The following is a 14,045-nucleotide window of genomic DNA, read 5'->3' as shown; positions in this document are numbered from 1 at the left end:
CTCACTAATATCCCTGCTGGGATGCCCTCTCACTAACAGAAAATGGGAGCATGGCAAGGCTCAGCTAATTTTCCATGAGCACAGCACAAGATTTTCCCTCTCCAAACATTGCTTAAAAATAGAGCCCTGTGTGCCGAGAACTGGGAGCAGGACCCTGGTCCCATTTAGGAGCAAGGGTGCAGGGAGAGCAGCGGGTTCCTTTACCGGAGTGATTCAGAGCACAGAATTGCACGCTTTGTCCATAATTCAGACCCACTACAAGCATTACAAACTGATCCCCCCTGCTGCAGCCAGCCTTGCTCTCCAGGGAATTACGGGGCGGGATTAATGTTGTGTAATTAAGCAAGCAGAGGCTGTATGGGAAGTGCCTGGTGCAGCTGTAAATCCACCACAGCCGCCCCTCGCTCCGCGTGCCCGGCCGCGGGCAACACACATCAGACAGGCATCGCAGAGAAGTGGGGGGAAGATTAAAAATGAAAATGTTATAGGCAAGTTGAATTATGTTTTTTGGTTCAAACACAAACATGGTGCTTGAGATCGTTTCCCGCAGTGGTGATGAATTTTCACCCGTCGGTGATTCATGCGGTTTATTTGATTTACAGTGTGGCAGCAGGGGTGTATGTGCACCTGCAGACCAGGACCACATTCTGTCAGCACGTGTCTCTGGCCAAATATTAATCAGTATTTGGGCTGTCTTCACCCCTGGCTCTCCTGGGCTGACTGACCTTCAGGGCATGCCCGTCTTCGACGCGCATCGCTTTGGAGTGGGACCGATCCTGCTGGCACTTCAAACACAGTCTACCTTTGTCTGCCTTCTGTGCAAACTCTGATTAATGGGCAAAATGTCTGTCTGTCCTATTTCGCTGACCACCGAAGGAATGAAATCGAAGGCTGTCAGTCCCTCATTAACAATTACCCTTTCTGAGGCTGTTTCCAACGCTGGGATTGTGCTCTGCTCTCCTTTGCCACTGCTGTACAGATCACCCGCTGTTGCTGCTCTATTAAAATTAAACCCATGGTAGACCAGAAGCAAGCTTTTGATGACATTTATTGAATGCAAATGGGAATTGCTTCATCTTCCTGCCTGAATTATGTCTTCCTGCTTGGGAAGACGAGACACGGGACTACCTGCCTGCCTCCTGCACTTGCAGCAGGACCCCTCCTCGGTGTCCCCCAGGGCTCCCAGAGACCTTTGAGATGTTTCAGGGACCAGGAGAAACATGCTGGCACTGCAGAAAGCCTCATCCTCCTCGTGGGACGTGCAAGCCCTGGAAAACCAGACCCAGCTGCTTGGTTTAACCCCGCTCTGTAGCTGGATGAAGGAAGGGCCCGATGCTCCTCCGGTGCTGAACCCTCAAAGGGTGCAGGGTTGACCTCAAAGCCCAAAGCCCAGCTCCGCGCCCACGCTGCCAGCCCGATCACCAGGGGCTAAGACCACAACGCGCCGGTGTTACCCACCTCCAGCGAGCATCCACCGCGGCGGGGGGCTCAGCCGAGGGCCTCAGCTGAGACACGCGGCCGAGGAGTAACAGCGCAAGGACCGCGAGCGGGTGGCGGGGACCTGCTCCACCCCTTCGCCTGCCTTGCGCCGGAGGAAGCCCTGCCACCAAACCAAACGCATTTTTATTACGGAGACAAATCAAACCGGGCCCCTCCCACACGCCAGGGCAGGTCTGGGTTAGTCGGTGGTGTAAAACTGGGTTTTCTTGAGGGATCCCATGGCAAACTGCAGAAACCTCCCCCCGGGAGTGTGAAAGGGGCTTCAGCATCACGCTGCCATGGAGATACCTCCCAACAAGAGGAGATGACAGAGATGACAAATGACACTCGCCCTATAATTACGGCCAGACTCTGATGCAGTGAGTACTGCTGCATTATTAAGAGCAACCAAAAATACTCCCAGCTTAGTCATTAGCTGGCCTGGGCTACGCAGCGAGCGGTCGCCGGGGCTGTCTCACCCCTGTGCTTGCAGAGGGGAAAGGAGGAGAGATTAAAATGGTTTACTGCTATTTTTATGCAACCTTCGCTCTGCACGGTCGAGGCCCCGGGGTGAGCAGCGCACCTCCAGAGCCTCTGGGCTGCTGATGGGGCAAAATTGCATTAGGATAATATTAATTGCCTTAGCGTAAGTGTAACAGCTTACTCTAAGCCAGCAGAGCTGAAGCAAAGCATGAGATCAGGGGAACTCAGGGCTGTAGCTTTGCTTCATAGCCAAGGTGGGATCTGGGCATCAGCCTTGACAAACGGCTGCAATGTGAAGGGTGCGAGGAGGAGGGTGTGGAGGCAGGCTGGGCTCCGCAAAGCCCGGGCTGAAACCTTGCACAGTGTAACAGCTACCCATTGGCGCTGCCACGAAGGCTGTGTTTGAAAGCCTGTGGACCAGGAATCTCCGGAAATGTTGTCTGACACCTTCATTAATGACGTGGACGATGGGTGCACCCTCAGCAAGTTGGCAGATGACACCACGCCGGGAGCAGTGGCTGGTGCACCAGAGGGTCCTGCTGCCGTGCAGAGGGACCTGGACAGGCTGGAGAAACGGGCTGAGAGCGACCTGGTGAGGTTGAGCAAAGGGGAAGTGGCAAGTCCTGCCCCCAGGCACCAGGAGATGCTGGGGGCCACCCAGCTGGCTTGGCTCTGGTGGTCCTGGAGGAGATTGAGCTATGGGCCAGCAATGCACTCTGACAGCAAAGGCAGCCACCAGCCTCCTGAGCTGCATCAGCATGACGCATGAGCATCACCAGCACGTCAAGGGGCGGATTCTGCCCCTCTGCTCAGCACTGATGACACATCTGGGCGTCATGTCCCACGCTGGGCTCCCCAGGACAAGCGAGATGTGAACATTCTGGAGTGAGTTCAGCAAAGACCGAGGGTCTGGAGCATCTCTCCAATGAGCAGAGGCTGAGAGAGCTGGGATGATTCAGCCTGGAGAGGAAATGGCTCAAGGAGACCTTATCCATGTGGATAAATGCTTGATGGCGAGGGTAAAGGAGACTGGGCCAGACTCTTCTCCAAGGTATCAAGTGACAAGAGGCAATGGGCACAAACTGAAATTCTCCTTAAACATAAGAAAATACTATTTTACTGTGAGTGTGGTCAAACATAGAAAGAGGTTCCTCAGAGAGGCTGTGGAGTTTCCATCCCTGGAGATATTAAAAACCCAACTAGACGTGGCCTGGAGCAGCCTCCTTCCGCCGTCCTGTTGTACCAGGAGCTTGGAGGAGATGATGTCCAGAGGTGTCTCCAGCCTCAGTGACTTGGTGTCTCTGCAGCTGCGAGCCCCAGCCAGACCCTATTCCTGGCTGTGCCGTGCTGTGGTTCTTCTCCCCACCCTCCTCCCTGTGACGTGGGACACCTCCTGATCCTTGCCACAGTTTTTTGACACCGTCTGCAGGGAAGCTCTAGCTGAGAGACAGGCACAACCATTATGATTTCCTCTGGCAGATCTTCCCAGATCTAATAACTCAGACAGTTTATTGACTTCTTTATTTAACCAGAGTCATCTTCTCTCATTTCTGCGCTGTTGTGTTTGCCTTGCAGCTTTTCCAAATACATGTCTACGCCGAAAAAGACTCCACGAGCCTAATTTTTTCTAACTCCTTCAATCTACCCCTCTGATATACTCTGGGTCTGCTCCAGCAACATGACCATTTATTTAATTGAGCAATGTTTTTCCCCATCCCTTGCAGAGCCTCAGCATGGCAGGCAGGAGCCAGGCTCCATCCAGGCACCAGGACTGGCCAGGCATGAGCTGCTCAGCTCCCCGATTGCTTTTACATGTTATTTCTGCATGAGTTTAGTCCCAAAACATGACTTTGAATGAAAATCCGAAGGCCCTGGCAATCCCTAAATGGATTTTAAATTTTTTTAGCAGTCAAAATATTCTCCCTTTTTTTGTTCATGTCACATGGGTCCTTCCATGTGAGTTTTTAGCTGGCTCTTCCCTGCTATTTTAGTTTTTGGGGCAGAAAGGTCTCACCAACTGCTCCTGAAGGGATCCCAAAGCCTTGCAGCAGCCTGCTTCTCCACAGACCCCTGCTCTCCAAAAGCCTTTGTAAGAAAATCAGCAGAAAGATGGGCAAAGTACCAATGGTTTTGGGTCCATATGAAGCAGTTTGAGCTCACTTTAAGTCCCAGTCCCTCAAAATGACAAAGCAGCTGCGTCAAAGCCCATCTGTGCTCTTCCCTCCTGAGCTGTCTTCAAAGTGGTGTTCAGCTGCTAAAAGTTCAGTTGACAACTTCTACCTTTCCCTTTTTTTTTACACACTTGACAAGAGATACTACACAGACACTACATTTTGGGGTTTTGTTTATTTTTTTTTTTTTCTATAGATTATGTAGAGAAACTTAAAGTAAAGTTTCATCAAGCAGATCGAGAAGGCAAGTGGAAAGTTTCATCATCTCTGGGAGTTATTTGTTGTTAAACTTCTTGTCTGGTGACCTGGCTTCACAAATTTCAGGGTGATTTGTTCGTCTTCTCTATTTCATTAATAAAATGTGATATAATAATGATTTTTTGTTGCACTAGACACATTCACCTTTCAAAAGCTGCTGTAACAATGAGTGTTGCACTGAAATGCTATCGGTGTCCAGGCAGGCGTCCACAGGCTCTGCCTAAGCTCGCCCGCAAAAGAGGGAATTTTCCATTGGATTTAAATTTTGCAGCTCAAATTAATCCCTATGGCTATTTCTTTTCCTGTTATTTGAGTGATTCCTTTGTATTGTTTGGCTGCCATGGAAAAAATGGTGTCAGTCACCGAGAGGCTGTTAACACCCCTGCCAAAATCCTGGTCAGTGCTTCACCTCCCCAGGCAAAGTTCCCCAATTGCAGGCACCCCAGCCAAGAATTTAGAGCAATCTGTGGGAAGAGCAGGGACGGGATGGGATGGGACAGGGTAAACAAGTGAGTCACGGTAACCTCCTGGCCTCAGCCCCAGTGAATCTCAGCTACGGGGCTCCTGGCACCGCCGTGGGGCTGCCCATCCAGCCACCACGACCCTTCCTCCCCAAAACCCCTTTTGCTGAGTGCACTTGCAATTCTGGTGGAGGCAGGAACCCCCCTCCGGCCCCCAGCAGCATGGGACAGGGTGAAAAATCAAAATATTGACACAGAGCAGTCCCAGGGCTGAGGGAGGTTCATTCCCAGTCACTTTCTTTTTGTGATTTGAGAGAGATTTGGTGCGTCTGTGTAAGGAATTGCACTGCAGCCATGGGAGAGCATCCCCCAGAGCCTGGCTGGGATGAGCCTGGCCAGCGGTGCCGAGCATCCCTGGCCCGACACCTGCGAACTGCCCTGCTATGTGGCCAAAAATGGGAGCAAGTGCAGAGATCCTGGCTGTTTCTACCAGCCCTGCTCAAACACAGCCCTGGCTCTCAGCCGTTCATCCCGCAGCTGGAAGCCAGAAGATGCTCTGCTCTGGGTGAGTGTTATAATTCAGGCTCTTCTCAGTGAATACCATTCAATACCCTCTTCTGAGGGTCTCCTTCCACTGCAGGGACTAGCATGAAATCAAATTTCCCCCCTCTTTTCCTTCAGCCCTCTCCTCCAGGAGAAATCACATCCTTTGCTGGGAACTGGCTTGCTTGGCCAAGGGCTGCGAGCGCTCCTGACCGGAGGTGTGGTGGCTGAGCCAATGCCAGATGTGCTCGCGTGCAGCCAGATGTGTTGGTGCTCAGAGCAAGATGCTCAAAAACATTGGGAAGAGTTAACTCCATGCCTGCAACAACTGCAACACCTTGGGTTGACATTCCTCCAGACCTCAACTGGAACCCCAAAATATTTCAGGGAAAAAAAAAAAAAAAAAAAAGATGTTTTTCCTAATTTCTGATCCATTTTCTATTACAAAGGAATTTGATGGAAAATTGTCACCCAACAGGTACCTGACCAGCCGTGCATGCCCCCCTCCCAGGCTCCCTTGGTTTCTGTTTACAAGAATGTCCCCTCCTGGGTCACTGCACCGGTAGGCAAGGCAGTGACAAAACGAGCAATGACCTGGCAATGACATGTGAGGCTTTCCTAGGACAGGGACAACTTCTCTGGCATGCCACCAAAAGAGAGCACAGAAGTGATTCAGCAACATGGGGCGGGGAGAGCCGCTATCTCCCCCAGCACTCCTGAGGGGTTTTGCAACACTTCCAGCACCCCATGTCAGCTCTTTGAGACCCGTGTTACAACACAGCGGGGCTGGGAGAAACCAGCATTTCCATGTCACTGACCGCCCGGGGAGTGGTGGGGGGACACGAAAGAGATGACCCTGGGCATGTGGGAAGGGCTGTGCCTATATAAAGCACAAGGAAGGGCAGAGGCAGCAGGTTTCAGCTCCTCACTGCTCACTACTCAGTTGTGGGTTTCTCCCTAGAAAGGGAATTTCTTGATTTTTTTTCCCTGCTCAGCAGCACAGGTGAGGATGGATGCTGGATTGGCTGGAGTGCTCGTTACCCTCCTCCTCCTCTCCATCCTCTGGTTCCTGGTCTGGAGAAACGATAAGAAGAGAAGCTGTTTGCCTCCTGGACCACCCCCCAGGCCCATTCTGGGCAACCTATTGCAAAAAGATGTCCTGCCCCTCTACAAGACCTACGAGAAGGTAAGAGAGGAGCTGGTGGTGCCAGATCCGCTCCCAGCCCCACAGGAGAGAAAATGTGAATGTCCCGTGTCAGAATAAAAGGGGATTGTGCAGGTGATTCTTTTCCTACCTTTCTTTTCTATTTTTCCCTTCCTCTTCTCTTGCTCTGCCAGAATTGCCTAAATCCCTGTTACTGGGAGCATAATCAATAATGTTATTGAAGTCTTTCTCCTCCTGTAAGGGACCCACGGCAGTGACACTATCCTCTCTCCGGGCGGCAGCACTGCTGCCATCCAGAGCTGCTTCCTGCAGGTGATGTTTCAAACCCCCCAAGGTGGCACTGGGATCAGAAACCCCCCAGGGTCAGGGCTGGGGATGGGAGCGGGGCGAGGATGCCGACTTGGAGGGAGGCACTTCCCCTCCCCGCCCACGCGTTCACCAGCCCTGCAGACACAAGACCCAATTTAAAATTAAACGAATGGCTGGGGTGCGGGACCCTCCTTCACCACAGCTTTCCCGTCCTCCCCCAGCTCAGCAGCACGTACGGCCCCATCTTCACCGTCTGGCTGGGGCAGAAGCCGGTGGTGGTGCTCTGCGGGTACAAGGTGGTGAAGGATGCTCTGCTGGGCCACTCCGAGGAGTTTGGAGGGAGACCTGAAATACCCCTTCTGATGCAGCTATCGAAAGGCTATGGTAGGTGTCTGGGTTTCTTCTAGACACTATTGCCCTCTGGGTGAGCAGAAAGTCTCTGGCTGCAGCTGGCCATGCTCAAGTCTAGTGAAAGACACAACACCCGAGATCTCAAACACCCACTTCCCACTCTGCAAGTCCCTCCCACTATGAAGCCTCTTGTCCAAGGACAGTATTAATTCCAGTTATCCAGTTCCAGCTTTGTTCTGAGCTTCTGTAGAGATCCTCAGCCTTTCAAGGTCACTGTGCACACGCCAGGGCCATTCCCTGGCTCACTGCCCTATTGCTCCTCAGCTGGGCTCAGGGCAAGGTCCCCCGTTCCTGGGGGGGAGCGGTGGGGTGAGCAGGTGAGTGGTCTTCACTGCCTCCCTCCAGGTTTTGTCTCCAACGACGAGAAGAAGTGGCGGGAGCTGCGGAGGTTCACGCTCAGCACCCTGCGGGACTTTGGGATGGGGAAGAACACCATGTCGCAGCGGGTGCAGCAGGAGGTCCAGCATCTGGTGGAACTGTTGGAGAAACTCAAAGGTGACGTGGGTCCTGTCCACCCCGGCCCTTGCAGCAGGCAGAGGACACACAGCAGCCCCATGGGACACGTGTAGTCCCTAGAGCTGTTTGCAATGGCTGGTGTGGATGATGGTTGTAGAGAAAGGGCTTAGACCCAGCCCCATCCCACCCAAAGGGAGCTGCAGGGATGTGGTACGGTCATGGCTGAAAGGCCAGGGTGGGAGATCCTGCTCCTGAACTGGTGCAGGGGAGGGAAACCACTCAGGAACATTTCATGCCAAAAGAACAGAAATAGGAAACTAAACTGCCTGGCATTGAGAATGCACAAATAAGATACTGCCCTGGTGACACAGGGGTTGCCATAATGATGTCTTCCCCTCCAACAAAACTGAGCTGCTGCCCGTGCCACCACCTCTTCTGGGGCTTTCTGAACACAACAGGAGATGGAAGCTCAGTCATATGCCGGCTCCTCTGCCTCTGACGTGTGGTGCTGGCGAGGGGTTGCAGCCCCCCAGATTCCCAGGTCATGTCAGCAGGAGCCCAAAGCGCCTGGAGATGCCTCTGCTTTCCTCAGTCCCAGCCACTGGAGAGGTGTTTAGGAGCAGGGAGGTAGATGTAGGAGCCCACAGCTCAGGAGGGATCCTTGTTTTGGCTGTTAGACCCGGCAGATTCAACCAGGGCTCAGAGTTCAAAGGACGGGCTCAGAGAGGGAGTGTGCTGGGTTTGTGTGACAAGGTTTTTGGTAGCAAGGGAAGGGGGCTACAGCAGTGGCCCCTGTAAGAAGCTTCTCAGAGCTCCCCTGGCTCCAAGTTGGACCCACTTCTGGCCAGGGCAGAGCCAATTAGCCGTGGTGACTGTGCCTCCGTGGTAACGTATTTAAGAAGGGGAACCTGGGAGAGAGTTGGGACTGATGAAGAGGTGTTGGGAGGAGGACACCTGTGCGAAGACCACAGTCAGTGGAAGGAAGGAGGAAGAAGGGAGGGAGGTCCATCGGAGCAGAGACGTGATGTTCTTTGTCTTTTGCCTGTGACTATAATGGGTCAGCCTCCCCTCCCTTTCCTTTTCTCGATTCCCAAGCCTTTTACTTCATTCTTCTCTTTCCTAGACTTGGAGGGGACGGGGTGAGTGAAGGGCTGCGTGCTGCTCAGTTGCCCTCTGGGCTCAAACCATGACAGAGAGGAAGGGTGTTTTCTGTGTTGAAGCAGAAGAATAACTGTTGACTTTTTGATGCCTTTCTTGATTCTTCTGTGGCTGCAGGAAATGCCTTTGAACCGGTGATGATGTTCAGACATGCAGTTGCCAATGTGATCTGCTCCGTTGTCTTCGGGAGCCATTACAGCTACAGCGACAAGGTCTTTCTGGAGCTACTGAATGCGATTGGCAATTATGTCAGCTTCTTTCTCTCTCCCATCGCCATGGTAGGCATCCTTGCTGTGCTCAGTACCCTCATGTTCAATGTGCTTGGGCAGTCAAGGGATGCTCCTTGGCTTTGATGGGACAACATGGCTTTGAGGGAAGGTGCAGGAGGCTCCATCCAGGCACCTGAGCCCTCCTGTGCCTCTTCCATCCACAGGTCTACAACACCTTCCCCAACATCATACACCACTTCCCGGGGCGACACAAGAAAGTCCTGGCCAAGTGTGAGAAGCTGAAGGACTACATCCGAGAAAGAATTGAGCTTCACAAACTGACGCTGGATCCCAGTTGCCCCCGGGACTACATCGACTGTTTCCTTGTGAAAGCAGAGAAGGTAGAGGTGGTGCAAAGAGGGGCCAGGGCTGCCCTTCAGACCTGGTTGCAGCCTGGAAAATCACCCAGACGATACTAAATCCCCTCCCCACTGCATCCTTGTAGGAGAAAAGCAGCCCGGAGAAGATGTACAGCAGTGAAAACTTGGTCATGTCAGTATTCGAAATCTTTGGTGCCGGAACAATGACTACTAGCAATGCCCTGGTCTTCTTCTTCTTGATCCTGGCAAAACACCCCCATATTCAAGGTAAGGGCAGCAAAATGTGAGTGCTCCCTGTGCCTGAGGAGGTCACGGCGCAGCAAAGGTGCAGACAGAGAGCCCTAGCCCTGGAGGGTCCTGTTTGGGGGGAGACCAAAATCATCCTGCATGGGTCACCCAAGAGTGAGAGCCATCAGAAACAGATTTACACAGGCCAGAGGGATGCGGGTACCTGCTCCCCGTTCTCCATCCCTGCCTGTGCAGATGGCCCCGGACTGGCCTATGAGAGATGCTTTGAACCTGCCTGATTTGGGGAGGTATGTGGACAGAGACCCTAATTCTGGTCTCTACAAGGAGTTATGCCAGCTTGCTCCCTCTCTGCTAGGTCATCCTTTGGCTCTAGGATAGGTGCCATGGAGGCCAGTAAGGAATTATGGGGGGGTTTGTACAGCAAGCACCTCAACTCCATCTCTGGCTTTTCCCCAGCCAAGGTCCAAGAGGAGATCGACACAGTGGTGGGCACCGGCCGTGCTCCCAGCACGGAGGACAAGCTGAGGATGCCATACACCAATGCAGTGATCCACGAGCTGCAGCGTTTCCACAAGACCCGCATCGAGAACTTCCCGCGGATGATGACGCAGGACGTCGTGTTCAGGGGCTACACCATCCCCAAGGTAAACATCGCGTCCCTGGAGTCTCTGTGTCCCGAGGGGAGGGGAGGAGAGGGGTGGCAGGGGGGGCTTGAATGAGATTTGCCTTTGCCCCTGGACTGTTTGTTCACTCCTGAAGGTCCAAGGTCTTTCCCAATCCTCAGTGTGGGGAGATGGTGATAACCTTTTAGCAGAGGAGTAGAGGGAGGTGAATGCTGCTGCCAGTTCTGGCTATACACCCGTGTTCCCTGCCTGACCTGGAAAAAAAACCTCTCTCAACCAGAGAGGTGTGCGGGGCTGCTGGGGCTGGGAGCCTGAGCTGGCCCTGGTGCGGCCAAGCTAGCCCCCACCTCCTCGGCAGCTCTGGGGACAGCTGCAAGCATTTCGTACAGCACCCACCTTGAAGCAACACCTCCCTCCATTGGGCTTTGCACAGTGAGAGGGGTTTTAACATAACTCAATGGGAATAACTCAGTAATTTCTGTCTCATGAGCTCTACAGAGACTGGCAGGATCATGGGGACACCAGAGCCCCACATTAGTTGTCCCTGCCTGTCACAGAGCCATCGCTCTGGGCTGCCTCCCCACAGGCATCGGGGTGTGCACCCAGCCTCTCCCCGTGCCCCCCAGACTCTCCTCGCTTGCTAAGCCATCTCAGCAGAGCCCTATGTCGTGGTACTGATGTCCCTCCTTGCTCCCCTGCCCCTTCCCTTTCTCGCAGGGCACAGTTGTTATTCCCGTCATTTCCTCCGTGCACACGGATCCAACCCAGTGGGAGAACCCCACAGAATTCGACCCAGGCCACTTCTTGGATGAGAAGGGCGAGTTCAGGAAGCGCGAAGCCTTCATGGCTTTCTCGGCAGGTCAGTGCTCAGTCCTTCACGTCGCCTTTGCCGGCACCCTGCCCGCAGCAGCTCTGCTCCGGGGACAGCCAGCACGAATATGGCTGGCACCAGTTATACCCTTAATATGAGCTTTATCGCTACCCTTTTACACCCTTTTTTCCCCAAATGCTGGGTGAAGCCATCAGCCCAGTGCCCACCCTCCCCTTTCTGTGTCCCCAGGGAAGCGGATGTGCCCAGGAGAGGCGCTGGCCCGCATAGAGCTCTTCCTTTTCCTCACCACACTGCTGCAGAGCTTCACCTTCCAGCTCGCCATCGAGTACAAGGAGACGAATTTATTCTCCCTATGGCTTGAGATAGAGAGAAGGGCGATACCCATCAAGTTCTTTGCTATCCGGCGCCCGGTGTCCTCTTAAGCAGAGAGCAGCGGGGAGAAGGAAGGCTTCTTCCAGGCGCCTTCGCTTCTGAAATCAGAGCAAGCCATGCCACCATGAATGCTACGGCAGCAGCCACCAAGGAGGAGGGTCACTTTGAGCTTCAGCCTTCTCCTCAGAGAACTGCCAGGCATCTCTGCCGCCAGCTCCACGGGCAACCTGCTTCCAACCCTGCCCTTCCACATCCCAGTAACACAAGGAAGACAGCGCTGGTTTTCCTCCTTCCATACCTGTCAGCTCTGATCGAGCCTCTAGCTCCTCGTGGCTGGGCTGCCTGTAGCTCCCCAGGCTGAGCAGGGCACTCCCTCATTTTGGTGAGAGATTAAGATTGCTTCTACAATAAAAACAATCATCATAACTGGATGCCGGTGTTTATAAGGACACTTGTGGTGTGTCTTGATGTAAAGGTGGTGATGCTCAAGTTTCCCTGCTCTTCACACGTGGTGTGTGCGTCAGACACAACAACCAAGGTGACAAGCACCTAATACTTCTGCTTCCCTGCTTTGACCCTTCTCTGTACCCTCCAGCATCACACAAAGTCTGTGACACTGCAAATTGCACTCACTCCCACCCCCTGCATCCCACCACACAGGGACGAAACCCTTGTGAACAACCTCTAGGCCATCAAAACATCAAAAATGTTTTTTGACCCTTCTGCATGGGAGGAAATGTGCTATAGGAGAAGGATGCCGTGCTTGGGAAGCAAGAAGTATTTTTCCACCCTTCTCAGGGTGCTCACTATATCTTCTGAGCTTTAACCACCCCTGCACGAAGAAGAAGACGGATTTACTTGCTAGCCCCTGGGCATGCTCCAGTCATCATTCCAAAACACTGAGACTTAAAAGAAAAGGGATATTTTCTTTAAAGACCTGTGGAAGGAAAAAAATGACCCAGACACATGCCCACCCTTCCAGGCCCCAGGGATGGCCTGGGCTCCTCCTTCCACTGGCCAGCAGCTGAATGTGTCCCCAGGCCTTGGCAAACCAGTACGTTTCCCATTGCATCCGGTTCTTCCCAGTGTAAATCTCCCAGATACAGGACTTCAGCTTCATATCTGTTCCCAGGGTGCCTTCATCTCTCCCAGGTTATTGTGTATCCTAGGACAGATAGAGCCAGGAAAACACTCAGTTTGTTTTAGCTGATTTGCCTGCACAGCTTTAATCTCCAAACGAATCTTACGCATCTCAGGAATTTATTGCTTGCTTCAAAACACTAATCCCCACAGCTCTGACTGCGGGGAGGGCTCCCCAGGCAAGCAGCCTTGCCTGCACCAGGAACAGGCAGAGACACCTGAGCTCTATCAGCAGCAAAATTATTTCAGCTGGAGAAGGAGCACAGGTTTCCTATAAAAAGGCTGAGTTGCAGCACAGAAGAGCTGTAGCTCAGGAGGAGTATGGGGGAGAGTATAAGAGATTAAAAAAAAAAAAACAAAACAAAAAAAAAAAAAAAACAAAAACCCAACAAACCAAAAACATTCAGCTTGCTATCTCAGCTGCTGGGCTGTGCTTCTCTGAGTTCTATCAATATTTACCTCTAGTAAATGCCCTCAGGTGCTGGTTCAATTCTGTGTACTCATGTGCAGCTGGTAAAGTGACTCCGGGGATTATCTGAGAAGGAGTTGGCAGTGGGGGATGTGCTCCCAGCCCTCCTGTTCCCCTGGCCAAGGGGTTAGGTTTGGTGCAGAGGGTGTTGTCTCAGCAGTGGGGCTTTGGGTCTCTGTGAAGCCTGGGGCTGGAGAGGCAATCAGGGTTACATGGGGGGTTTCAGGGCTGGTATAGAGGGGGGACAGCAGGGAGCCTGCCCTGGGGAGAGGTGGCTGCACCCTCCCGGAGGTAGGTGAGATCGGGGAAGTTGGGGGATGTCTCTCACCCTGGGACAGCAGTTTCTCAGTGGTGGGTGCTGCCATCCCAAATGGACTATGAGGGAAGTAAAGATTGCTTCCTAGATGCCGTGTGAGAGGAGCATTTCCGTGCGCAGGGAGTGAAATGCATCTCTGGGAGGGGCCGTGATCTCTGCAGAGGGCAGCTCCAAGCTTTGATTTAAATAAACAAGCAAACACCCAGAGGCAGCCTATAGCTGGGTTTGGAACTGGTGAGAAGGGCTGGATTTGCCACAAGTAGCTCTTCGTGGCAGGAGAACGAGACTGTACTGGAGAAGAATGGCTGAGGCTGCAGCCCTACTTTCCTCTGCTTGCTCTACCAAAGAGTTGCATTAAAATCCTGCGTGGGGATGTGTGTGGGACGGCAGCTTGGGTGCCTGAGGCCGTAGGGCTGCCAGCTTCAAACAGCACGTTTGTTTTGCACGTGCCAAGCTTGAAACCTCTGCACCGGCTGCACCGAAATCTCCGTGGGGCAGAGTGTGTCGTGTTCCCTTCCAGCGCTGTCTTTTCCACTCCTGCCTACAAGTGGAAGGGCCAAA

The 14,045-nt window shown here is 53.0% G+C and overlaps 1 protein-coding gene across 1 annotated transcript; it reads left to right on the top strand.

Annotated features, from left to right (window-relative positions):
* The first annotated feature begins 6,315 nt into the window (after positions 1-6,315).
* Positions 6,316-11,990, top strand: LOC104360444 (cytochrome P450 2C5-like). The gene is made up of 9 exons (XM_042802572.1): positions 6,316-6,581; positions 7,091-7,253; positions 7,626-7,775; positions 9,012-9,172; positions 9,328-9,504; positions 9,609-9,750; positions 10,189-10,376; positions 11,073-11,214; positions 11,416-11,990. The coding sequence occupies exons 1-9, from the start codon at positions 6,405-6,407 to the stop codon at positions 11,607-11,609; spliced, it is 1,494 nt and encodes a 497-aa protein (XP_042658506.1). The 5' UTR covers positions 6,316-6,404; the 3' UTR covers positions 11,610-11,990.
* Positions 11,991-14,045: the final 2,055 nt, after the last annotated feature.

Source organism: Tyto alba, unplaced genomic scaffold, assembly GCF_018691265.1.
Source record: "Tyto alba isolate M040663 unplaced genomic scaffold, T.alba_DEE_v4.0 Super-Scaffold_39, whole genome shotgun sequence".
Classification (NCBI taxonomy): Eukaryota; Metazoa; Chordata; class Aves; order Strigiformes; family Tytonidae; genus Tyto; species Tyto alba.
The sequence above is the reverse complement of the archived record's forward strand: the minus strand, read 5'-3'. Positions and strand labels throughout refer to the sequence as shown.

What these genes read in the sequence shown, in the direction of transcription:
- LOC104360444 (XM_042802572.1), top strand. Translation starts at nt 6,405, where the DNA reads ATGGATGCTGGATTGGCTGGAGTGCTCGTTACCCTCCTCCTCCTCTCC. An exon ending in GCAGCTATCGAAAGGCTATG is followed by an intron (nt 7,254 to 7,625) that starts GTAGGTGTCTGG and finishes GCCTCCCTCCAG; the next exon opens with GTTTTGTCTCCAACGACGAG. An exon ending in ACTGTTGGAGAAACTCAAAG is followed by an intron (nt 7,776 to 9,011) that starts GTGACGTGGGTC and finishes CTGTGGCTGCAG; the next exon opens with GAAATGCCTTTGAACCGGTG.